At 48.4% G+C, this 27,500-nt stretch overlaps 1 protein-coding gene across 3 annotated transcripts in view; it reads left to right on the forward strand.

Annotated features, from left to right (window-relative positions):
• The window catches only part of DYM (dymeclin), a 276,200-nt gene that overhangs the window by 33,464 nt on the left and 215,236 nt on the right, over window positions 1–27,500 (forward strand). For all 3 annotated transcript variants that reach the window (XM_083155293.1, XM_083155295.1, XM_083155294.1), the window contains exons 4-6: window positions 1,806–1,899; window positions 2,944–3,077; window positions 14,806–14,878. In XM_083155293.1, coding sequence (XP_083011419.1) covers window positions 1,806–1,899; window positions 2,944–3,077; window positions 14,806–14,878 — 301 coding nt within the window. The remainder of the gene's footprint in view (window positions 1–1,805; window positions 1,900–2,943; window positions 3,078–14,805; window positions 14,879–27,500) is intronic.

Consider the following 27,500-nt stretch of genomic DNA (forward strand, 5'->3'; position numbering starts at 1 on the left):
TCGGCATCCCCCCCCGCACTCGCCACACTTTATCTAAAATAAACTGCATGCCAATGTGGATAGTTCATACCCCCACTATCCACGTTGGCATGGAGTTGACTTTAGATAGTGTAGCGAGCCACCGAGCGCGCAGCGAGACCCGGAAGTAGCGCGCGGCCATGCTGCCGCCGTAAAAGTAAACAAGTACCCAGTATAGACATGCTTGGCAGCGGTTAACACTGTTATTTAGTTAGGTGATGCTTTGTTCTTAAATGAACAATAAAAGTGTTGAGCCGCTGCTCGCTGTACCGCCGAGGGCCCTGGTACTGTCGCTGTGCCGACGAGAGCCCTGGCAAGGTAGCTGTGCCGACGCTTTCTTTTCAGTCTGACATTATTTAACTCTATTTTTAAGCTTTTCATATTTAAACCTATTGATTGGTTTTGGTGTATACTAAGAGTCTAAAAAAGCATTTACCTCCACGAGAAGGAACAACATTATCCTCATTGATGGACCCTCTATAGGGGAAGCGCTACCTCAGCACCCCTGTGTCCTTGAGGAGGTTCCATTCCGCAGCTGTGTTACCACGGCGATGTAATCCGATGACATTTGAACCCATTTGTCTTTATTTTAACCCTTTATATAGCCCTTACGTTAGTTTATGTCCTAATCCATACAGCATGGTGCCCATTAACGTGATATCTGCCCTGGGACGACCAGTGTGTTAATACTGCCTTGGTTAAGCCCAGATGTAATTTATAGAAGTGAGAAAAGATCACTTGGTCCGCTCCCAACATTTTGTGGGAAATGAAATAAAATCTGTGAGTGTAACCCCCGGTTCTGTGTCCCGTGTGATTATTGCAGAGCGCCTCGCATCTAGTGATATAAATCTCCCGCTCTGCAATGGGCGGCTTGTTCCTTAGCTGTTTGGGATTATTATTATTAACTTTATAAGGCGCCACAAATGTCCGCAGGGATGCCCAGGGTAGTCCTATGAAACATTCCACATTAATACTCTATACAGCGCAATGCCATGGCTTAGGTGCCAGGCATTACTAGCACTCTGTACGCATAGCGATGGCTGCCGCGCGGAGCGTGAGACTACAGGAGTGAATACCAAGGGTCAGTGGCGTAACTACAATTGGGGCACCTCCCCGCCACTGAAATGTGTGCACCCCCCCTACTCCCACTCACCCACACTTACTCCCTCTTCTGCCACAACGATCTGTTGCGGTCCCGGGCCGGCTTCCTGGACCTGCTGCTATCAGTCCCGGCGCTCCTGCTCCTCTCTCTGAATATCACATCCAAAATGGCCACCGCTTTACAGCAGACCATTATTTAGGATGAAAGAGGAGGTCGCTGCCTCCTTAAGCATCCTTATTAACTGTCTGCTGTGAAGGGGGCAGCCATTTTACAGGAGGAGCACCGAGACTCGGGCACTGCGGGCATCAGAGATTCGGCGGCGGCAATAGCTTCCGCAGACCCTGCAGCGCCCAAACTTCCCTAGCGCCTCCAAGCAACCGCGGGGGCTGCAGAGCTATTGCTACGCCACTGCGAGGATACAGCCACATCTTATGCACGTGGTATGGGCGGGCAGGGGGGGTAGTGCCCCAGTGATACCACCAGCTATTGGTGATGCTCATGAATCCAGGCTCAGCCACAAAAGGCTGCTTATATTGCTACTGTGGAAGATAATGTAATGTAACAGGAGACTGTGGGGTGGGCGGGTTAGATACGTGCTGGGGAACACGCAGATGAAGTAGAAACGTTGCACTCGGAGGGAGGACGTCTTTTATTTACATGGATTTTTTTTTTATCCTTTTTCCAGTTGAGAACAACCCAAGAACAGGGAATTTTGGCGCTCTAATCAGAGTGTTGCTCTCTCGGACAAAAGAACTGCAGATATCAGCAGAATGCCAGAAGTAAGTGCATAGAAGTACTGCAAACCACTACAGCAAACAAGGATAGATGCATTTATTAATGTTCCGCATTCAGAAGAGGAAAATATTTATATATAGCGGTCAGTTTTTACTTTCACTTAGAGCTGTGACCATTTTTATCCCACAAATCCCCCCCCCCCCCACCCCCTGTCCCTATCTGCTCCTACCTCCAATCTTTGTCTTCACAGCTCCCTCTTTCTACATCCAGCAAGTCTGAATCAGATCAGTGTCCCTGCAAAGATTGTTTCACTTTCTATTATGACATCTTTTAGCGCACAAAAGGAGTAATTTTGTCCCTTAGTGGCCTCTAGTGGTCTGTGGCGGTACTTCACCTCAGAGGTGAGGAGTAGTCAGCTATAGTTCTGTTCCATGCTCGCTGTATCTTCCCTCTGTGTCACCCCTGCCTGTCCGCTCCTCCCCTTCAGCATCGCAAATGCCATATCGCACCTGGGATTTCATTACGGGTCCATCCCGGGAGCGACTCAGCATTTGCGAAATGAAACTCCCCGCAGCGACCGGCAATAAACCAGGTCGCTGACATCACCGGATGGCAGGGCGGTGCAGGGGTGGGGTGGGGGGTGTTTCCCTATAGTGTGAATGGGACCCAGATTGCCTGGGTAAAACCCTTCTTTTAATCCGGATCAGAGTGCTGGACCCAGGAACTATTGTCTGTAGTCCAAGCTGCAGCAATGCACCACGTAGGGAAACTGGGCTGAGTAATAATATGCTATATATGTACCAGAGCCAATGACACTGAGCCAGGATTTGGCTTCACCAGATTAAGTGCCGGGTACAAATTGTTACGTTACATTAGAGTGCGCCCTGACATCTCTGAGGGAGCAGAGCCGGTTCTCATTGCTAGTTGATAATCCATATAGGAACCAGTAGCGTAATGGTGTATCCCACTGATTCCCAGCGATAGGTCACTATGGCACCATGCTATGGCAGAGGCCTCCGCTGCGGTGGTCACACTAAGCACAAGGGTTGGCGATTGTACACTGACTGGACAATGTCTCTTCCTTGCAGTCAGCTCTTCATCTGGCAGTCCCACAATGCCCTGTTCATCATCTGCAGCCTGCTGAAAGTCTTCATCTGTCACATGTCCGAGGATGAGCTGCTCCTGCACTTCTCCTATCACACGGCCGAGCCAGGATCGTACGGTGAGTCCCCCTGTGTTCTGTGCCTCATTCATACTCTGCCTTTATCTGTCACTACTCTACATCCGTATTCAGCTATTGATCCCTTCCTTGTGTCGTCAATATCTTGCCGATAAGGAAGCGCCTATGGCGGAACAATGACTTTATGTACTAATTACATTTCCCTATGTAACCATGCACCATGTAGATCCTGTGTCCGGTGTGTTGATGAATGTGTTTGGAAGCGGATGCTGTCAGCCTTCATGTATATGCCTCTTTAGGCCGCCAATCACATTCTACTTCTTTAGTTAGCACCTTCTAGAACAGTGGTTCCCAAACTGTGCCGTGGCACCCTGGGGTGCCTTGAGACAATTGCAGTGGTGCCCTGGGTTGGTGATCCAGGATCTAATTATTTATGGTCAGTGTAATAGAAAAATAAAACCAGTGCTTGTGGCATCCAATCAAAACCTACGTGGGCAAACCGAAGCGAATCCTGTCCCTCACAACATCGATGACATATAAACGCAATTTACTTCATTTAATATATTTTTTTTAATTCTCAATAAGAAACTCTTGGGGGGTATGCAATCTGGGATCACGATTGTCGATCCCCGCCGACAGCCGTGATCCTGGCCCGGCTGCGGTCTGATCGACTGCAGAACGACGGATAGGATTAAATGTCCCGCCTGCCGCTCGGCGCAAAGATCGGCCTCGGGCAAAACGGCCGTGGATTGTCGATCTGCGGCCGGGTTTGCGACAATCCACGGCCGTTATCGACATGCCCGACCGCTTCTGAAGTCGGGTCCATTCTGCCGTGATCCCTCATCAATGCTGTTGCTAAAGACATAGGGAGCCGCCGCTATTTCCCCCTTTAGGAAATAGCAGCGGCACATTGAATAACCCCCCTTGGTCTAGAAGAGCCATGAACAAAATGTGGATACTCTAGGAGTGATGGCTAACCTTGACACTCCGGCTGTTGTTGAACTACACATCCCAGCATGCCCTGCTACAGTTTTACTATGTGGACATGCTGAAACTGATGCAGGGCATGCTGGGATGTGTAGTTCAAAAGCAGCTGAAGTGTCAAGGTTAGCCATCACTGCTCTAGGGTGCCGGTTCTAAAAGATAATCGATAGAATATGTTTGGTTGCTATGGGCAACATCCGTTCTTCAATAGAACTCCCATTTTAGTAAATTAACTCTTTAGTTACCTCTGAGGCACCGCACCCGAAGTGTGGCGAGCGCAGGAACATAGACACCAAAGAAAACGTGAAAAACGCATGTTGACCATGCCAAAGTCAACCTTAAGCTTGACCTTCTGTCAATGTCGGTCATTTCAAGTTGTCGACCTAGGCACCGTCGACCATTAGATCTCTTGCACCGTAACCGCCTTGCTTCTAGCTTTTGTTTCCAGTTACCATTAAGGTCCTCTGTAAATTCCACAGGATAATATGAATCCGGGGGTCGGCACACACAATGGGATGCAGTTACAATCCCGGCGGTTGGGATCCCGGCATTCAGAATCCCGACGCCGGACACCCCTGGAGGGAGAATAAATGAATGTGCCGAGCGTAGCGAGGCACCGGGCCCGCTGCGTGGCGAGCGCAGCGCGCCCGCAAGGGGGGGCGATCCACGTCCCCCCCTTGTCTGCATTTCGGCTGTCAGGATTCCGGCGTCGGGATTCTGACCGCCGGGATTCAATACTGAATTCCACACAATGTGATCAGTGCAGTGCGGTTCTGTCAGTGGCTTACAGGTGGCACTAAAATACAGAGGAGATATATGGCTTTTACAGCACAAACCCAGGTCCGACCTGGTATTTGAAACACGGTTCCAATCTGGGTCAGACCTGGGAGAACTGGAGAACTCTTTTCACTGCATTGCTGACCAGGGACAGTTCCAGGTCTGCACCATGCACACTGGAGCAGTGAATTTTAAGCCAGCGTTTGGACATGGCGCCACGACACATTGAGGGCAAGCCCAGCACTCTGGCAGCTACTTGGCTGCCTCCGACTCCGCACAGTACTGCTGCATGCGCCCCCGGAATCCATTCAAACCCCCACTGGACACTGATGCTCTCCCATTGAGGCCCAACCCGGGTCAATCTGGCAATAACCTGGGATTTCGAATCGGTGTAAATGTAATGTTGCTACTTATTCTGTGTACGTGCACATATATGTTTGTATGTGTTTAAAAAAAAACAAAAAAATCTTTACAAGTGTCACTTACAAATGAAGGGTTTGAAAACTTTTGCAGGCCATCGAGTGTCCGAAGTCCTATGTGTAGCCCAGCTTATTCCTGGCCTGGTAAGCCCTTCCTGCTGATGACCGCGGCGTGCCATACTGTGTGATACGTTCTCCCCAGCGTTGTTTCCTCTTTCTGTTTTCCAACAGGCGACAGGAGCCCGACGTCCCTTACACACGTATAGATAACGTTCTATTGCGTAACGCCGGCCTGGCTCCAGCCATCTTCTCCGGCTGTTTACGTTGGGAGGGCTCTAGGCTCCTCATCTCCGCAGGAATCAGGGAGACCCCAAACCGGCCCTATCACTTTCTGAGCTTCAAAGGAAATCCAGGGAGAGCGTAGGGCGCCTTTATTGTGGGGAACACAATACGTACCCAGCACTACCCAGTGTGTTTGCAGACCTCACTTACCACTTCATCTGGCTGAATGAGTGCGATCACAATGCGTCTGCTTTCCTGTATGGCAGAGCCTTGTTTTGTTTTCTGCCTTCCGACACTTGGAGAAATTGCCGCCTTCCTACTTGGCGCTCAGTTACTGTACTTTCATAAAAATAAAAAATAAAGACACTTGAAATGTTATTCAGAGAAAATAACAGCCGTCTGTTTTTGCAGTCACATCCCCCCCCCCCCCCCCCCCCCCCCCGCCCGCAATGACTCTTAATTTGTTTACAAGCATTCACAGACCTACAGATGAACCGTTGACGCGACACAAACAAGATTGATCTGTGTTCTAGCCGCCTCAGCGATTTCTCCACCGGTTCTTCAATTGAGCAGTTGATTGTTTTCCTAATTGAAAACAGATTTATTCTCCGGTTGGAATGCAGAAATGGACTATATGGTGATTACTTATTAGCGCGGAGGGTGTTCCCCTGCTTGGACCCTGATTACATATTTAGCAGGTGGTGAGGACCTGCTGATATTTTAGGTGCGTTTGACATGGGCATGATGAACACCTTTTACATCCACGGATCGAAGCGAAGTGAGGGGCGGTACAGCGTCATGTAGCCAATCGGAGAGCAGCGCTAATGGCTGCATAGATTACTTCGCTATAAATGCATAGATAATGTTCCGTTACATAACCTGGTTCTGGCTCCAGCGAGGGGAGACTGCCAGAGTGAAGTAGTGGATGTTCAGCTCCAGTCACACTGACGCCGGGTGATAGCGGAGTTGGCTGCCTTTAATTGGCTGCCTCCTCTGTCTAGGTGCCAGGTACGCGTTAAAGGGAAGTAAGGTTCTCCTGACATAGAGAATCCAGGCAGCGGAACAGTATCTGTGCAGCTACACGGGCTGGGGATGAGGAGGCAGCACGGATGGTGTAATGGTTAGCATTACTGCCTCACAGAGCTGAGGTCATGGGTTCTATCCCCACCATGTGTTATATATACGGGGCAGCACGGATGGTGTAATGGTTAGCATTACTGCCTCACAGCACTGAGGTCATGGGTTCTATCCCTACCATAAGTTATATATACGGGGCAGTACGGATGGTGTAATGGTTACATTACTGCCTCACAGCACTGAGGTCATGGGTTCTATCCCCACCATGTGTTATATATACGGGGCAGTACGGATGGTGTAATGGTTAGCATTACTGCCTCACAGCACTGAGGTCATGGGTTCTATCCCTACCATGAGTTATATATACGGGGCAGTACGGACAGTGTAATAGTTAGCATTACTGCCTCACAGCACTGAGGTCATGGGTTCTATCCCCACCATGTGTTATATATATGGGGCAGTACGGGCGGTGTAATGGTTAGCATTACTGCCTCACAGCACTGAGGTTATGGGTTCTATCCCCACCATGTGTTATATATACGGGGCAGTACGGATTACTGCCTCACAGCGCTGAGGTCATGGGTTCTATCTCCACCATGTGTTATATATACGGGGCAGTACAGATGGTGTAATGGTTACATTACTGCCTCACAGCACTGAGGTTATGGGTTCTATCCCCACCATGTGTTATATATACGGGGCAGTACGGATGGTGTAATGGTTAGCATTACTGCCTCACAGCGCTGAGGTCATGGGTTCTATCACCACCATGTGTTATATATACAGGGCAGTACGGACGGTGTAATGGTTACATTACTGCCTCACAGCACTGAGGTCATGGGTGCTATCCCCACCATGTGTTATATATACGGGGCAGTACGGATGGTGTAATGGTTAGTATTACTGCCTCACACCGCTGAGGTCATGGGTTCTATCCCCACCATGTGTTATATATATGGGGCAGTACGGGCGGTGTAATGGTTAGCATTACTGCCTCACAGCACTGAGGTTATGGGTTCTATCCCCACCATGTGTTATATATACGGGGCAGTACGGATGGTGTAATGGTTAGCATTACTGCCTCACAGCGCTGAGGTCATGGGTTCTATCTCCACCATGTGTTATATATACGGGGCAGTACAGATGGTGTAATGGTTACATTACTGCCTCACAGCACTGAGGTTATGGGTTCTATCCCCACCATGTGTTATATATACGGGGCAGTACGGATGGTGTAATGGTTAGCATTACTGCCTCACAGCACTGAGGTCATGGGTTCTATCCCTACCATGTGTTATATATACGGGGCAGCACGGATGGTGTAATGGTTAGCATTACTGCCTCACAGCACTGAGGTCATGGGTTCTATCCCTACCATAAGTTATATATACGGGGCAGTACGGATGGTGTAATGGTTACATTACTGCCTCACAGCACTGAGGTCATGGGTTCTATCCCCACCATGTGTTATATATACGGGGCAGTACGGATGGTGTAATGGTTAGCATTACTGCCTCACAGCACTGAGGTCATGGGTTCTATCCCTACCATGAGTTATATATACGGGGCAGTACGGACAGTGTAATAGTTAGCATTACTGCCTCACAGCACTGAGGTCATGGGTTCTATCCCCACCATGTGTTATATATATGGGGCAGTACGGGCGGTGTAATGGTTAGCATTACTGCCTCACAGCACTGAGGTTATGGGTTCTATCCCCACCATGTGTTATATATACGGGGCAGTACGGATGGTGTAATGGTTAGCATTACTGCCTCACAGCGCTGAGGTCATGGGTTCTATCTCCACCATGTGTTATATATACGGGGCAGTACAGATGGTGTAATGGTTACATTACTGCCTCACAGCACTGAGGTTATGGGTTCTATCCCCACCATGTGTTATATATACGGGGCAGTACGGATGGTGTAATGGTTAGCATTACTGCCTCACAGCGCTGAGGTCATGGGTTCTATCACCACCATGTGTTATATATACAGGGCAGTACGGACGGTGTAATGGTTACATTACTGCCTCACAGCACTGAGGTCATGGGTGCTATCCCCACCATGTGTTATATATACGGGGCAGTACGGATGGTGTAATGGTTAGTATTACTGCCTCACACCGCTGAGGTCATGGGTTCTATCCCCACCATGTGTTATATATATGGGGCAGTACGGGCGGTGTAATGGTTAGCATTACTGCCTCACAGCACTGAGGTTATGGGTTCTATCCCCACCATGTGTTATATATACGGGGCAGTACGGATGGTGTAATGGTTAGCATTACTGCCTCACAGCGCTGAGGTCATGGGTTCTATCTCCACCATGTGTTATATATACGGGGCAGTACAGATGGTGTAATGGTTACATTACTGCCTCACAGCACTGAGGTTATGGGTTCTATCCCCACCATGTGTTATATATACGGGGCAGTACGGATGGTGTAATGGTTAGCATTACTGCCTCACAGCGCTGAGGTCATGGGTTCTATCACCACCATGTGTTATATATACAGGGCAGTACGGACGGTGTAATGGTTACATTACTGCCTCACAGCACTGAGGTCATGGGTGCTATCCCCACCATGTGTTATATATACGGGGCAGTACGGATGGTGTAATGGTTAGCATTACTGCCTCACAGCGCTGAGGTCATGGGTTCTATCACCACCATGTGTTATATATACAGGGCAGTACGGACGGTGTAATGGTTACATTACTGCCTCACAGCACTGAGGTCATGGGTGCTATCCCCACCATGTGTTATATATACGGGGCAGTACGGATGGTGTAATGGTTAGTATTACTGCCTCACACCGCTGAGGTCATGGGTTCTATCCCCACCATGTGTTATATATACGGGGCAGTACGGACGGTGTAATGGTTAGCACTACTGCCTCACAGCGCTGAGGTCATGGGTTCTATCCCCACCATGTGTTATATATACGGGGCAGTATGGATGGTGTAATGGTTAGCACTACTGCCTCACAGCGCTGAGGTCATGGGTGCTATCCCCACCATGTGTTATATATACGGGGCAGTACGGATGGTGTAATGGTTAGCATTACTGCCTCACAGCACTGAGGTCATGGGTTCTATCCCCACCATGTGTTATATATACGGGGCAGTACGGATGGTGTAATGGTTAGCACTACTGCCTCACAGCGCTGAGGTCATGGGTTCTATCCCCACCATGTGTTATATATACGGGGCAGTATGGATGGTGTAATGGTTAGCATTACTGCCTCACAGCGCTGAGGTCATGGGTTCTATCCCGACCATGTGTTATATATACGGGGCAGTACGGACGGTGTAATGGTTAGCATTACTGCCTCACAGCACTGAGGTCATGGGTTCCATTTCACCATGGCCCTAACTGTGCGGAGTTTGTATATTCTCCCCGTACTTGCGTGGGTTTGCACTGGGTACTCCGGGTTCCTCCCACAATCCAAAAATATACAGGTAGATTAATCGGCTCCCTACAAATTAACCCTAGAATGTCTGTGTGTGCATGTACATGTGGTAGGGAATATAGATTGTAAGCTCCAACGGGGCAGGGACTGATGTGAATGTTAAAATATTCTCTGTACAGCTCTGCGGAATATGTATGAGCTATATAAGAAACTGGTAATAAATAAATGTTAGTGTGGGTTCCCTTCTATCTACTGCAGATGAGCCGTTGCGGAGACTCTCCCAAGAACTATCATTGGTATTCTGTCAGAATGCTGACATGAACAAGTAGTAGACATTTGGGGTAGACTGTTTTTAGGGTTAGGGCAACAATCACCTGAAAACACTATGTTGACACAATGACTGTCGACATTCACAATGTAGAATTTAATCGGTGTCCGCATTTAATGTAGACTTGAACTTTCTGGAGGTCAAAATTGTGTTCCACGTGAAAAACTAGAACTTAGGATGGACATAACAGCGTATGCCTCATCAATGGTTTCATGGATAAATATGTATTTGAAGATAATAGTGATTTCCACCCCCCCATCCCCCTCCCTTTTTATTAACCCTTTTTAGTGCCAAATGAATTTGTCATCATATGTGTAAAAATTGGCAAGCATCATACCTGTAATGTTACCTTGGGTAGAGGGAGAATAGCGTGGCGAGTTCAGCGAGCCCGCGTTGGGCTTCATTGCGCTCCCAGCCCCCCCCGCTGTGCCGTCGGGATTCCGACGTCTGAGTAATGACTGTCGGAATCCCGATTGTCGGTTAATTATATCATACCAGTTACCTTATATACTAAACATAATCCTTTTTTATACTAAACATTTTTTATTTGAATTTATAAAACAAATGTGAACGACGCCGGCATTTTTCGCGGATATTTTGAACATCTCTCACAGATGTCGGCACCCTAAAGGCCCATACAAACTGGGCGACTTTGAGCTGAAAGTCGCTCAAAACAGCAGGTTTGAGCAGCTTTTAGCTCAAAGCTCTCAAGTGTGTACGGGAAAGCCGCTCATCTGCTGGTTATACCAGCAGATAAGCGGCTTTCAGGACAGCTTTGCATAGCGCTGCGCTATCCAACACCGTCCTCCCCCCTCCGTCGGCGCCGGGCGGGGGAAAGCCGTTCAGTGTGTATGCACTGAGCGGCTTTCCCCGCAGCGATGATTCTCATCATCGCTGTCCATACATGCTGGGCATAGTCGGCATAAGGGTTAAAACGTTTTGAAAATAAAAACGTGGCCTTTAGCTCTCTTAACAGCCACAGCCCACAAATGCGCATCCTCTGTGGCTAATACTATGTGTGGATTTCACCTGGGCTATGGATGCCGCCTACAGTGATGTTCCCACCTCTGTATATGAACCCCCCCTGCCCTCCAAATACACAAACACTTTTCCTGCTTTGTATTGCCTGCAGCCGGTCACTCAGTGTCTTTGCTCAGGGAGCACATCTCCCACTGGCTTCTCGCAGAACAGTGTTTGGAATAACAGGGCCCAGCAGGTTTTCTTTTCTTTTTTTTTTTTGAGCCATTGAAGAATTACGAGCTTTCGGAAAGCGCTTTCCCCTCCATCCTGGTATTTTCCTTACCTCCCTCTCGCTCCTGAGGGAACGTCCACACTCTTAATTCCTCTCCTGCTTTGACAGCAGCAAAACGCTGATCCAGCTACAGAGGAAGCATCTTATAAAATCGCTGTGAAGAATACACAGCGGGCCCGGCCTGCCAGCTCTCCACCACAAAAATGCTTGGCAAAACAAGCGAAAGATGGCACTCCAGGTCAGCTGGCCGTGATGATCTGCAGGGTGGAAAAACGGCCGCATGTCGCTGAATCACACAGCGGGCTGAATCCTAACCAGACAAAGGGGCATCAGGAACAGACGGGCGGCTGTGAATGGCACGTTTGTTGCCGGGCACAAGCTGATCTCGCGTTGAGTAGCTGACATCTCAGACACTGATGGAAAAGGGATTAAATAGAAGTGTTGGAACACATTCGGCGCCACCTTTACTAACACCTGAGAGCAACACTAACTGATCGTATGAGCGCCGCTGACACAACGATTGCGTCACTACTGCCGATCCGGAACGGTTTGAGATGTGTGTAAGCGCTTCAGGAGGGAACTGGAGAACCCAATACCAGTGCGACACAGGTTAACCCTTTGAGTGCCGAACATCTCAGTGAGAGATGTGCAAAATATCCGGAAAAAAATGCCAGCATCGCCCACATTTGTTATATAAATTCAAATAAACTATGTTGTGTAAAAGAAGATCGTTTCCTATATAAGGTAAACATCACCGGTCATTATGAATAAAAATGTTTGGTCATTTTCACACATATTTTGACATTCTCTTGGCACTCAAAGGGTCAAATATGTGCCAAATCTCACGTTTCCAATAGCAAAAAAAACCTGGGTCCTTGTGCGTCCCCGCGAAAAATCCCAGGTTATTTTTGCTAGTGAAAAAGGGGTATTCGTTATGGACACACGGGACTCCGGCTCGTTGATGCCGAGTTTATCAAGATGTAATTAGTCGATGGGGATATAGATGGATAACTACTTCTTGCCATCCCCAGCCACTGTCAAATTTAATGTGCGCAGGGGATTAGTGAAATTGCCTTGCCTGCACAGACTATTTGCCTGGGCTATATCGACGCCGTGGGGCAGCGCATCACTATCTTCCACAGTGTACACCTGGGTGATTCTGGTTTCCCTTCTATGCGATTTTGACTATCTTTGGCCAAATCGCAGCGTGTATTGTGTTATATCAATGTGTGATAACGTATCAGCAGGTATTTATACAGAAGACAAACAAGAGTCATGTGATACATCACACAGGCAGTACAGCGGGAAGAAGCCATGCGGAAGGACGTGCAGGGGCCACACGTGGCCCCAGGGTGGAGATTATGATTCATGTTTTACTTTTATACAGATCTATAGCCGAGTCAGTGTGGAACATTCTAAAGCATAAATGTTGGGTGGTGTTCCCGTGTTTCTGGGGTTGTATGTCTGTCATATACTAAAATCAGTTGCTTCTTCTATGCTCTTCCATCCTGGGTTCTGGCTTAGAGAGAGAACGTTGGTCTGGTACCCGGTGGTTGTGTATATCCCAGCTTTAGTAGAAGCTGACATTTCAAGTGCTGTTAATACTGAAGGAAAGCCACCATTTGTCCTTGCGTATATATAACGGGTCGTTTGGTGCTTGGCTATGTAACAGAGTGAATAACTGGAGATCAGTCTGTCATACTCTCTCTCGCTCTTCTGGTTGCTATGTTAGCTGAACTTTGTGATATTTCCCACGTGTGCAGTATACCTGACAATCGGTTTGGTCAATGAGATGTAAAACACAAATTATAGTCGGACGGTACTCTCTCTTTATCCTGCTTCAGAAGTACCACCTCAGTACTGCAGTACCCTTGTGTAATGCACCTCTACAAACTCACTGGTGAGATGACAGGAGGCATGTCATACATAATGTTACCATCCTACTGTCATTTTATGCAGACCCATTATAACTGTAGAGAAGGACTGTGCTATGTCAGGCAGCCAGGCTATTGGTCTAGCCCAGAGCTGGACAAACAAGTCCTCGAGATCTACCAACAGTCCAAATTTTCCAAATCCCCTAGCTGGTGCACAGCTGTAGTCATTACTAACTGTCACATGTCCCAGATCACCTAGCTGGTGCACAGCTGTAGTCATTACTAACTGTCACATGTCCCAGATCACCTAGCTGGTGCACAGCTGCAGTCATTACCAACTGTCACATGTCCCAGATCCCCTAGCTGGTGCACAGCTGCAGTCATTACCAACTGTCACATGTCCCAGATCACCTAGCTAGTGCACAGGTGTAGTCATTACTAACTGTCACATGTCCCAGATCACCTAGCTGGTGCACAGCTGTAGTCATTACTAACTGTCACATGTCCCAGATCACCTAGCTGGTGCACAGCTGCAGTCATTACCAACTGTCACATGTCCCAGATCCCCTAGCTGGTGCACAGCTGTAGTCATTACTAACTGTCACATGTCCCAGATCACCTAGCTGGTGCACAGCTGCAGTCATTACCAACTGTCACATGTCCCAGATCACCTAGCTGGTGCACAGCTGTAGTCATTACTAACTGTCACATGTCCCAAATCCCCTAGCTGGGGCACAGCTGTAGTCATTACCAACTGTTACATGTCCCAGATCATCTAGCTGGTGCACAGCTGTAGCCATTACTAACTGTCACATTGTGAAACCTGCTGCATCATTCCTACTATAGATCCACAGGTGGCTTGAGACACATGGTAGATATTGAAGACCGGTTTGGCCACCCCTGGTCTAGAGTGTAAGCTGCTGAGGCGACTCCAGTCTATTCCTCATACGTGTCTTCAGTGGCTGCACATTGAGGGGTAAATTTACTAAAGTTTCTAAAATAAGAGGTGATGCAATCAGATTCGGTCTGTCATTTTTCTGTTGCATCCAATAGCCAGTGCTGCCTCCTCCCCCACCCCGTCTGACGTGCCACAGCTCCACCCTGCCCCCTGCGTGAGTCGGTGACTCATATAGTGCAAATGCTGGGTCGCTCCTGGGATGGACCCGGGGCCTAATCTAGGGTGCGACCCGGCATTTGCGATCTTAAAGCAGCACTAGAATCTAATAGACAGAATCTGGTTGCTATGGGCAATCTCAGCTCTTTTTCATTTTTAGAAGTTTTAGTACATGTATCCCTGAGTCTCTGTACTAGCTCTGTCACTGCTGAATTCTCATCTTGTTCCCTCTTTTAATTGTTACAGATTCCGACATTGAAGATCTCTTTGAAGAATTGCTGTTTTGCCTCATCCATCTTATTGTGGAAGTTCCGCTCCTGTGAGTAACTTGTGTCTGTGTGTAGTGACTTGTGTCTGTGTGTGTGTGTAGTGACTTGTGTCTGTGTGTGTGTGTAGTGACTTGTGTCTGTGTGTGTGTGTAGTGACTTGTGTCTGTGTGTGTGTGTAGTGACTTGTGTCTGTGTGTGTGTGTAGTGACTTGTGTCTGTGTGTGTGTGTAGTGACTTGTGTCTGTGTGTGTGTAGTGACTTGTGTCTGTGTCTGTGTGTGTGTAGTGATTTGTGTCTGTGTGTGTGTAGTGACTTGTGTCTGTGTGTAGTGACTTGTGTCTGTGTGTGTGTGTAGTGACTTGTGTCTGTGTGTGTGTGTAGTGACTTGTGTCTGTGTGTGTGTGTAGTGACTTGTGTCTGTGTGTGTGTAGTGACTTGTGTCTGTGTGTGTGTAGTGATTTGTGTCTGTGTGTGTGTAGTGACTTGTGTCTGTGTGTAGTGACTTGTCGCTGGGATGTTTGTGAAATGAGGCCTGTATGGATGTTCCACAATATCTCTGGAGCACTTTAATCGTTTTCAGACTTTGCGCCCTACCTTATCATCTTATGGGACGGAGATGGGTTTAATCTGACGCGCCCTTAAGGGTGCTGTCATAAGGGTCCATGCTTTTTGGTTGTTTTCATGCATTGTGATATGTTGTTGGAAAGCTGATGACTTTCTGAATACAACACAATAGAGAGACTCCCTTAAGTGGACCTTTAAAGACCTATAATGGTCCATCCATTAAATGAAAGCTTCTGCTCTGCTATGGTTGGGAAGGGAAGGTGGATAGTTGGAGACTTGCTCTGGCTGTTGCAGCAGCTTCTGCCCTGCTGTGGTTGGGAAGGGAAGGTGGATAGTTGGAGACCTGCTCTGGCTGCTGCATTAGCTCCTGCCCTGCTGTGGTTGGGAAGGGAAGGTGGATAGTTGGAGACTGGCTCTGGCTTCTGCATTAGCTCCTGCCCTGCTGTGGTTGGGAAGGGAAGGTGGATTGTTGGAGACCTGCTCTGGCTGCTGCAGCAGCAGCTTCTGCCCTGCTGTGGTTGGGAAGGGAAGGTGGATAGTTGAAGACTTGGCCTGGCTGCTGCAGCAGCTCCTGCCCTGCTGTGGTTGGGAAGGGAAGGTGGATAGTTGAAGACTTGGCCTCGCTGCTGCAGCAGCTCCTGCCCTGCTGTGGTTGGGAAGGGAAGGTGGATAGTTGAAAACTTGGCCTGGCTGCAGTAGCTTTTGCCCTGCTGTGGTTGGGAAGGGAAAGTGGATAGTTGGAGACGTGCTCTGGCTGCTGCAGCAGCTTCTGCCCTACTGTGGTTGGGAAGGGAAGGTGGATAGTTGAAGACTTGGCCTGGCTGCTGCAGCAGCTCCTGCCCTGCTGTGGTTGGGAAGGTAAGGTGAATAGTTGGAGACCTGCTCTGGCTGCGTCAGCAGCTCCTGCCCTGCTGTGGTTGGGAAGGGAAAGTGGATAGTTGAAGACTTGGCCTGGCTGCAGTAGCTTTTGCCCTGCTGTGGTTGGGAAGGAAAAGTGGATAGTTGGAGACGTGCTCTGGCTGCTACAGCCGCTCCTGCCCTGCTGTGGTTGGGAAGGTAAGGTGAATAGTTGAAGACTTGGCCTGGCTGCTGCAGCAGCTCCTGCCTCCACCTTCCCTTCCCAACCAGGAAGGGAAGGTGGATAGTTGAAAACTTGGCCTGGCTGCAGTAGCTTTTGCCCTGCTGTGGTTGGGAAGGGAAAGTGGATAGTTGGAGACGTGCTCTGGCTGCAGCAGCAGCTCCTGCCCTGCTGTGGTTGGGAAGGGAAGGTGGATAGTTGGAGACCTGCTCTGGCTGCTGCATTAGCTCCTGCCCTGCTGTGGTTGGGAAGGGAAGGTGGATAGTTGGAGACTTGCTCTGGCTGCAGCAGCAGCTCCTACCCTGCTGTGGTTGGGAAGGGAAGGTGGATAGTTGGAGATCTGCTCTGGCTGCTACAGCAGCTCCTGCCCTGCTGTGGTTGGGAAGGGAAGGTGAATAGTTAGAGACCTGTACTGGCTGCTGCAGCAGCTTCTGCCCTGCTGTGGTTGGGAAGGGAAGGTGGAACAAGAATTGCATAAGCATAAACTTTCACCCATCTGTTGGACGGGCCTTAAGATTAGTGGTTCCATTTTTAGGAGGTTTTCCCCAAAAATATATGTTCTAGTACACCCCTATCCTAGTTCTCTACACCACACACTCCCCTGCAAGTCAGAACATGTGGGCATGGTATGGGAGCATCACCGATGGTGGGGACATACAGGAACGCAGATCCTCCCACATGTCCAGACAGATACTCTGCGTCTTCCATAGGGCCGGCGCTTCTGACGGTGGCGGCCAAAGACAGCGGTGTTTGAGCGTCTATGGATGCTGACAGTGGGCGCCTCAGTCCATGCGTACACCGGGGAAGGGCTTTTATTCACATAATCTCAAAGATGGGTGACCAGCAAAAGACATAGACGTGCCTCAGAATAATCCCCCCGGGGGTCTCCGTATAACTATTCTGTAAATAGGCTGCTTGCGGCGTTCTTGTGAGAAGATGACTGCGTTCCCTCATCACTGAGACCCCGTATCTCTGACCCAGAAATCCATCGCCTGCGCCAATGCCTGCGTGTGTCCTCCTGCATAGCAGCCCTGTAATAAACTTGTTATTGCACAGTATATATCTGCTGTACTCTCCCTGTATACATAATAAATGTTTGTCTGATAAGCATTAGTCAGATTTACTGTCTGCTAGAGCCGAATGTATAAATACATTAATAATGTCCCAGCGTCAGTAAACAGATGGACCGGCCCTCTCTCCCCGCCTGATAGACTGAGGTCTCCGAGCAGTGGGAGAAGGAGACAGACTGTCCGGCTCTGCGGACAGCCTCCTGTCAGCCGGCAGATAAGAAACCACCAGATCTACAGGAGAGCTGCAAGTCAGAGCCCAAACCAGTATTCCATTACACTGACATATAAACAATGCAATATCCCTGACAGCACGCACTGGCTGCATGACACATGCATGATGTATGACCTTCCCTGTATTACACCCATGTTCCACGGAGTCAGCTAGAGTTCCACCAGCAGCTGCTTCACTCCCGGGCTCATTCTACCCGGTGTGACTATATTCTCCCTTCATATTAGTAATCCGTCATCAAAGGTACGTCAGTCATTCGCAGGAGTGGCCAGAATACGGAGGGGAATGGGATTTGGAGTTATGATGGATTTAAAACAAAAGCTCTGTCAGTCATACAAATCCCTTTTATATTAAGCATTTAACTAATATTCCTGCTTAATGGGTGACTGCAGTGATATATACTGAACCAGCGTGACGGCAGCCATATTGCAGGCTAAAGCTGTATTCCTGAGGTAACAGTCTGGTAATAGTGACATCACTGGCCACAAAATGGCTGCCTCCCCTTTTGCACCTCAGTGTTGGAGGCCTCCAGGACACAGGAGCAGTGTAATAATAATTTAGCCTCTAAAATGGCTGCCCTCCTCCCCTTATAATGGCAGTGGCTGATTGGATGAATAGGCTGCATTCATTGTCTATTGGTGTTGCCCGCAAAATGGATGTGGCAGACACTTTCTGCGACGATGCTGAATATCTGACGCAAATGCGGATGTTTTGATGTTCTTATTCGGATACACAGTCGCCACTCCCCTGTTATCAATACAAGGACGGCTTTACTGTATGCTTGGCGCACAGCTGACACTCAGATAGTGCCATCCTCCAATATGCTCCTCACCGTTCCGTGTCTCAGGATTTTCTGATTACATATGTCTCTTTCAGAAGTGCGGAACCGATAACCCCGGCTCTGCCAGACTCCGGGCCAGATTCACTAAGCTTCAAAAGTGATAAATTGGAGAGTGATAAACAGCCAGCCATTCAGCTTACAACTGCCATTTTAAAGCAGGGTTGCCGACTTTAAGAGTCTGCAGCAGTTCGGGGGGCGGGGCTTAAATGTAAAGTCTTTAAGCCCCGCCCCAGGATGTAAAATAGCCGAATTCACTGATCTCTGTGGAGGGGGCGGGGCTAAATTGACACAATTGTTAAATGTTAGCTCCGCCCCTCCTCTGAGACCCGCGGATTGCGGCATTTAAATGTGAGGTCGGTGGAAGATGGCATCGGTCGGGGGGCGCAGTGGGGGTCCCCCTGAATCCGGGAGGGTTGCCCACCTTTCCGGGGGGGGGGGGGGGGGGTTGAACCCGATTGTCAGAGTCTCTGATGGGCAGCAAACAGTCTCTGTCGCTCCACTGTGCAAATAAGCACACAAACCTATAGTTAGTGCACCATCTGGCTGCCATTTTGTAGCTCCACTTCCCAGCAGCACATTGCAAATAACTCCTGAAAACGAATATTTTATTGAAAGTATTTTACTATGTGCATTTGATGTTTTAGTTGTCTTTACCTCAGTAAATGTTTGAGAAGGGCCATTTGTGCTGAAACATCGCTGTGTAGGGAAGAACACAAATGCTGCCTCAGGAATTCCGTGTATTTACTGCCCTGTGTCTCCTCGCGAGCGTCTCGGTGCCTGTGTGCCCAGACTGCTAATTCCCCTCCTGTCACTGAGTTCCCGGAGTGACCTGTCACTCACTATGCAGACAGTGAGGACAGCACGTCCCGTGTCTGACTAGGCCAGAGGGCCTGCTCTTACAGCATCTGTGCCGCTCGTCAGCCATGTTTGCAAGACCCTGTGACCTGTCGCTGTTCTGACAGACACTCAGAGGCTATGTGGACATCACTTTGTGTGCTTTATATATTGGTTATTATCAGTTATTTATATAGTGCTCTTTAGAATTAGGAACAGGAATAAACTAGCTTCCTGTAATCCAAATGAAGAATAATCAACTTTCCACCTTATTATTAATAATAATAATAATAATAATAATGTTTATTTATAAAGCATCTTTCTTCAGTAGGAATCAAGGCACCTTACGTTTGAGAATAATACAGGATCCATGATCACGATACAGAGGTGGAGCAGCCATTTTGGCTCATCCGTTCCAATCATTATTACTCCCATCCATAAATGTACCAGTTGAGGCAGCCATCTTGGGCGCATTGTATGGGTTACACTGAGTGGAATCAGCAATGCCTGAAGAAGATTATGCAAAACGGGAGAAAGTTAGGTCGAGAGAGATGATCCTTTAACAATCATCAGAACAACTATTTGTCCTACAGGAGAGAATACCAGATTTGGCCGCCATGTTGGGCCCATCACATAGGTTACAATGGAAATAAAACATACAAGAGCAATAATGAAGAACCACTACCAAGACACCCACTGAATAAATAGCCTGTTCTGCTAGTAGTGGTTTACAGAGTGGGGTGTGAAAGGCTATAGTAATGAGCGCTGATCGGTTAGAGCAGGCACGTCCAAGCTATGGCCCTCCAGCTGTTGTAAAACTACAAGTCCCATCATGCCTTGCCACAGTTTTGTTATTGTGTGCCTCGCCAGTCCAAATATTTGTGAGGTGCCAGTTAAAGTACTAGGTCATGTTGCGCCGTGACCGGATGGGGACAGTGCCCTTTCTGGCTGCTCCACCTCTGCCTCCCCACAGTCCTCTGCCTGTCTGCAGGGCCCTCCGCCCTCCTGCACCCAGCTCCAGCCCATACTGTGTGTGGCTAGTTATTGTGGGCTGCCCCTCCTCTGGGACCAGCCCTGCGCCCCTCTCACCTCCCACTTCATATGTTCCTCACTTAATTCCCCTCACCTCTTTCCCCTGTTCTTCCACCCCCTTCCCTTGTGGTGCATCTGCCCTCCCCTCATTGCTTGCCACTGTCAGATGAAAATGTACCCATCACAGCCTCAGCCAGGGTGTGAGCTACATAAACCCACTTACATGTTAGTTATGTTTTTGGGGTAAATTCGTTATACACTTTTTTTTGTGGGAAATCACCTGAAAAATTGGTATACCCTTAAAATATAATTATCCCCTGAAAGTATTACAGGAGTTCTGCAGCAGATATTAGAGGTATCAGCCTTTCCTGTTTTCTGGTAAATTCTGCGATATGTAGTCCACAGACTACAATGGGAGAGGGATTGTACAGATCCCTTTCCAGTAACTGGTGAATGCGCAGCCTAATAACCACACGTGCAATGTGTCCACAGCATAATGTAAAGGGATCCCTAGATCATTGCTGGCATGGGCTCCTATCGAAGCGTCTGTCCCTGGGTGTTACTGTCGTACATACGTCGGCAATTAATTTATTTCCCAAATAGTGGAATTTTTTTTTTTTTTTTTACTCAACTATAAACCTCATTAAACCGTAAATTGACCCCTTAATGTTGTATTTTTCTTCTAATACTCTATTATCTGCATTCCCCGTAGTGTCAGGTACTAGTCACGTGAGCTGTGCATGTCATCCCTCCCCCACAAAATGGCCGCCTTTGCTGTGTGCTCCTTTTAAATAGAAGTGACATGGATTACGTTGTATTATTTGTTTTTGTTCCTGGCGTCAGTGAACCCTGTGACATTTACCGCTGTGTTCGTGCCCTATCCCCTCATGCCTATTGTCTTACAGACGTAAGGTCAAAATACTAGGAAGCAGTCAGCTGTATATATCCTGTTCCTGACTGAAGTATATTGTGCGGGGGACAATGTATGTGTTTTGTCAGGTGTTCCTGTGTGTAATGCACGTTTCCTTCCCATTCACTTTTACCTCAGTCACATAGAGGGAATGATGCGCAACCTCCTAGTTGTTAAGCGCTCTCTTGTACCCGATTCAGATTTGTACGTAATGCCGATATTTACAGAGTTGTGTGATTATCGGAAAACCACACATGCGCGTGCCAAGGTACCTCAGCGTCGCCGTTCGCTGTGCTGATTTAACCGTAAAGTGATTGACAGTCTTGCACAGTTTGTGGGAGGTTATGGCGTCTTACAACCTCTCTGTGTACGTTTCAAGCTTTTGATGCCGTACCTAGAAAGAATGGCCGTGGGGTTTCGGTCTAAGCGGCCATTTTGTGCGACCCTCGGGATGCTTGGGAGATCAGCATTAATGCATCTGCAAACGGTGCTGTCTTTGTACACCGCTGCTAGGATTTGTGATGCCGGATCTGGACGTCTCACTACAACTTCCAGGATCTGTGACACATGCGCGTTATCGCACAGTAGCTGTGTGTGTGTATATACACACCATTGCACGGTCTGAATCCGGATCATAGTTCTAGGTCCTTTTCATACTTTAGGCCCTTGTCATGTCCATTTAAACCTTTATTCTTCTGTTTTGTATTAAAAAATAATAAATCCAGCAGAACAAAGTTTTTCGTTCCTGGGCCCTGGACTCTTCATGTAATTAATAATATACTGATTGAGCGTCCACAAATGTGGGGTTAAAATTATGTGTTTTTTTTTTTTTTAATGTCTTAATAAAGAGGATTATCTGTTGTAATCAGACTTCTAATAAGCTGTAATTAACACCCAACGCCATGTGTCGGTCACATCTGCCCATTATACCAGGATTGTTTTACACAACACTGGCAGGATCCCGTCTCCCTTAATCCTGTATCTCCTCCCGAGTAGCGAAATCCATTTTGGCTCATCCCTGACACTTCCCCTATTGGCGTAACCTAGATTCGGTGAGCAGGAGCCTCCACTCTCTCCAGTGCATGGGGTGACAGGTAATAGACAGCTCTATGTAACTCTGCTTAGTACATCCCTTACTCATCCATCCGGATGCTCTAATAATTGCAGTTCTCTTCTGCCGACACAAACAGTCAGCAAAACATCCAGTTTCCAGTTACAGACATGGCAATGGGTATGAATATGCCAGGACCACAGGCGGCTGCCTTCTGGTGGTGTTTTCGGTAATGCAGGAACAGTCCATTACACTGTACACTATAAAACGCCATCTTCTACGTGAACAAAGTGATGAGTTAGTGTATAGTATTGTCTGACAGCGCTGTCTGACAGCGGGTACACACCACAGCAATCCGCCGGTCATGTGTGGGGGATATCAGATAATATATATAAATATATTGTATACACAGTTACATTATTAATGGGACCACACTGCATTGTAAATCGCACTGTCCTGAGTAATGGATTGGGGGTACACCTTATACGATGGTTGTAGGTACCACAATTGCAGGCCAAACTGGATGCTGTGTGGTATTTGTTGGAGTGCCACAGGTTGGTGGTTCAGGTCCAAAGCAAACAATTGATGGCCATTGTGACAGGCAGAACCAGTGTTGGAGAACACTACACTGATAGTCAGCGGTGATGGCGGTCCCTGTACATACATTGGAGGACACTATACTGATAGTCAGCGGTGATGGCGGTCCCTGTATATACATTGGAGGACACTACACTGATAGTGAGCATTGATGGCGGTCCCTGTATATACATTGGAGGACACTACACTGATAGTCAGCGGTGATGGCGGTCCCTGTACATACATTGGAGAACACTACACTGATAGTCAGCGGTGATGGCGGTTCCTGTACATACATTGGAGAACACTATACTGATAGTCAGCGGTGATGGCGGTCCCTGTATATACATTGGAGAACACTACACTGATAGTCAGCGGTGATGGCGGTCCCTGTACATACATTGGAGAACACTACACTGATAGTCAGCGGTGATGGCGGCCCCTGTACATACATTGGAGAACACTACACGGATAGTCAGCGGTGATGGCGGTCCCTGTACATACATTGGAGAACACTACACTGATAGTCAGCGGTGATGGCGGCCCCTGTACATACATTGGAGAACACTACACGGATAGTCAGCGGTGATGGCGGTCCCTGTACATACATTGGAGAACACTACACTGATAGTCAGCGGTGATGGCGGTCCCTGTACATACATTGGAGAACACTACACTGATAGTCAGCGGTGATGGCGGCCCCTGTACATACATTGGAGAACACTACACTGATAGTCAGCGGTGATGGCGGCCCCTGTACATACATTGGAGAACACTTCACTGATAGTCAGCGGTGATGGTGGCCCCTGTACATACATTGGAGAACACTACACTGATAGTCAGCGGTGATGGTGGCCCCTGTACATACATTGGAGAACACTACACTGATAGTCAGCGGTGATGGCGGCCCCTGTACATACATTGGAGGACACTACACTGATAGTCAGCGGTGATGGCGGCCCCTGTACATACATTGGAGAACACTACACTGATAGTCAGTGGTGATGGCGGTCCCTGTACATACATTGGAGAACACTACACTGATAGTAAGCGGGAATGGCGGCCCCTGTACATACATTGGAGAACACTACACTGATAGTCAGCGGTGATGGCGGTCCCTGTACATACATTGGAGAACACTACACTGATAGTCAGTGGTGATGGCGGTCCCTGTACATACATTGGAGAACACTATACTGATAGTCAGCGGTGATGGCGGCCCCTGTACATACATTGGAGAACACTACACTGATAGTCAGCGGTGATGGTGGCCCCTGTACATACATTGGAGGACACTACACTGATAGTCAGCGGTGATGGCGGCCCCTGTACATACATTGGAAAACACTACACTGATAGTCAGCGGTGATGGCGGCCCCTGTACATACATTGGAGAACACTACACTGATAGTCAGCGGTGATGGTGGCCCCTGTACATACATTGGAGAACACTACACTGATAGTCAGCGGTGATGGCGGCCCCTGTACATACATTGGAGGACACTACACTGATAGTCAGCGGTGATGGCGGCCCCTGTACATACATTGGAGAACACTACACTGATGGTCAGCGGTGATGGTGGCCCCTGTACATACATTGGAGGACACTACACTGATAGTCAGCGGTGATGGTGGCCCCTGTACATACATTGGAAAACACTACACTGATAGTCAGCGGTGATGGCGGCCCCTGTACATACATTGGAGAACACTATACTGATAGTCAGCGGTGATGGCGGCCCCTGTACATACATTGGAGAACACTACACTGATAGTCAGCGGTGATGGCGGCCCCTGTACATACATTGGAGAAAACTACACGGATAGTCAGCGGTGATGGCGGCCCCTGTACATACATTGGAGAACACTACACGGATAGTCAGCGGTGATGGCGGCCCCTGTACATACATTGGAGAACACTACACTGATAGTCAGCGGTGATGGCGGCCCCTGTACATACATTGGAGAACACTACACGGATAGTCAGCGGTGATGGCGGCCCCTGTACATACATTGGAGAACACTACACTGATAGTCAGCGGTGATGGCGGCCCCTGTACATACATTGGAGAACACTATACTGATAGTCAGCGGTGATGGCGGCCCCTGTACATACATTGGAGAACACTACACTGATAGTCAGCGGTGATGGCGGCCCCTGTACATACATTGGAGAACACTACACGGATAGTCAGCAGTGATGGCGGCCCCTGTACATACATTGGAGAACACTACACGGATAGTCAGCGGTGATGGCGGCCCCTGTACATACATTGGAGAACACTACACTGATAGTCAGCGGTGATGGCGGCCCCTGTACATACATTGGAGAACACTACACGGATAGTCAGTGGTGATGGCGGCCCCTGTACATACATTGGAGAACACTACACTGATAGTCAGCGGTGATGGCGGCCCCTGTACATACATTGGAGAACACTACACTGATAGTCAGCGGTGATGACGGTCCCTGTATATACATTGGAGGACACTACACTGATAGTCAGCGGTGATGGCGGTCCCTGTACATACATTGGAGGACACTACACTGATAGTCAGCGGTGATGGCGGCCCCTGTACATACATTGGAGAACACTACACTGATAGTCAGCGGTGATGGCGGCCCCTGTACATACATTGGAGGACACTACACTGATAGTCAGCGGTGATGGCGGCCCCTGTACATACATTGGAGAACACTACACTGATAGTCAGCGGTGATAGCGGCCCCTGTACATACATTGTAGAACACTACACTGATAGTCAGCGGTGATAGCGGCCCCTGTACATACATTGGAGGACACTACACTGATAGTCAGCGGTGATGGCGGCCCCTGTACATACATTGGAGAACACTACACGGATAGTCAGCGGTGATGGCGGTCCCTGTACATACATTGGAGAACACTACACTGATAGTCAGCGGTGATGGCGGTCCCTGTACATACATTGGAGAACACTACACTGATAGTCAGCGGTGATGGCGGCCCCTGTACATACATTGGAGAACACTACACTGATAGTCAGCGGTGATGGCGGCCCCTGTACATACATTGGAGAACACTTCACTGATAGTCAGCGGTGATGGTGGCCCCTGTACATACATTGGAGAACACTACACTGATAGTCAGCGGTGATGGTGGCCCCTGTACATACATTGGAGAACACTACACGGATAGTCAGCGGTGATGACGGTCCCTGTATATACATTGGAGGGCACTACACTGATAGTCAGCGGTGATGGCGGCCCCTGTACATACATTGGAGAACACTACACGGATAGTCAGCGGTGATGGCAGTCACTGTTGTACACCAGCTCTGATTGGTGGATAGCTGTGATGAGTTCCGCCTATACTGCTGTACCTGAGGCCGGTGTCTATCACTGACAACCCTGCAGTCCCTGTTTCTGCTCGTTTAGCTGCTTGTTCATGTCCTCCTGGGTGATGATCAAAGCGTTTCTTGCTTCATGTTGCATCCTCGCACAGGATACTATAAGAGCACAGAGGATTAATTGTTAAAGCCTGGTAAATGCAAATCTCGGTGTAAGAGGTGCGCGTCGTACTGCGTACACAGCATAAGAAGTAATTGCTAGACATTGGAAAGATAGAACGTGAAATTGGGATGATTTCAGGAGAATGTTTTCTTTGGCGACGGAGTAGAAATACTTGGGGCCAAACACCACTTCCTCCGTTCCTCCCCCTCCAGACGCCTGATTATAGCAGTGGGAATATCGGCAATGGCCTGACCTGGGCTGCTCAGGAAGAGAACACCTAGTCCTGGATAATAATGCTGGACCTAAACCTCATCTTTTTGTTTTCCCACATTTCCATCCAAGTCCACATCTTCCATGTAATTTCTTGGTGTTCTCCCACTTGAATAAAAACATATCTTTTTTAAGTTGTTATGGATTTATAGTGGAATAAGGAGCTGCTGATTTTGCAGCCTGATTGGATGGAAGTGTCCTTGTATACAGTCCCATGCAGACCCAAGAAGGGCCGTACATTGTACATATATACACTTTGGTTTGAAGTGTAGTTTCCCCCCAGCGATGAAAGTGATCATCGCTGTCCATACACGCTCGCCCAGTGTGTATGGACCTTTTTTATCATCATACCGGTATCGTTGAAGTCTGCACATAACGTGAGCAGACAGATCTGGTGATATGACGCTCTGTGCGGCCTGTGGGTGGCAGAGGACGAGGTCTCACAGCGGATGGGTTCTAGTAAATGTGCGGAATAATGTTTTTCTAGGCTAGCAGAGCAGGCAATGTGTCTGATTGTGAGCTGTTAATATGGGGGCAGATGTATTCAGCATGGTGAAGATATAATGCACCAACCAATCAACTGTGTTTGAAAATGATAGCTGGGAGCTGATTGGCTGGTGCGTATCTCCTTTCACTTTATCTCCAATTGATCTCTTCACCAGGCTCAATACATCTGCCCCATGGATAAAAAGGAAGCTAATGTGTAGTTACTAGCACTGTATTG

The sequence above is a fragment of the Crinia signifera genome, chromosome 1 (genome assembly GCF_055691185.1).
Source record: "Crinia signifera chromosome 1, ASM5569118v1, whole genome shotgun sequence".
NCBI classification, from domain to species: Eukaryota; Metazoa; Chordata; class Amphibia; order Anura; family Myobatrachidae; genus Crinia; species Crinia signifera.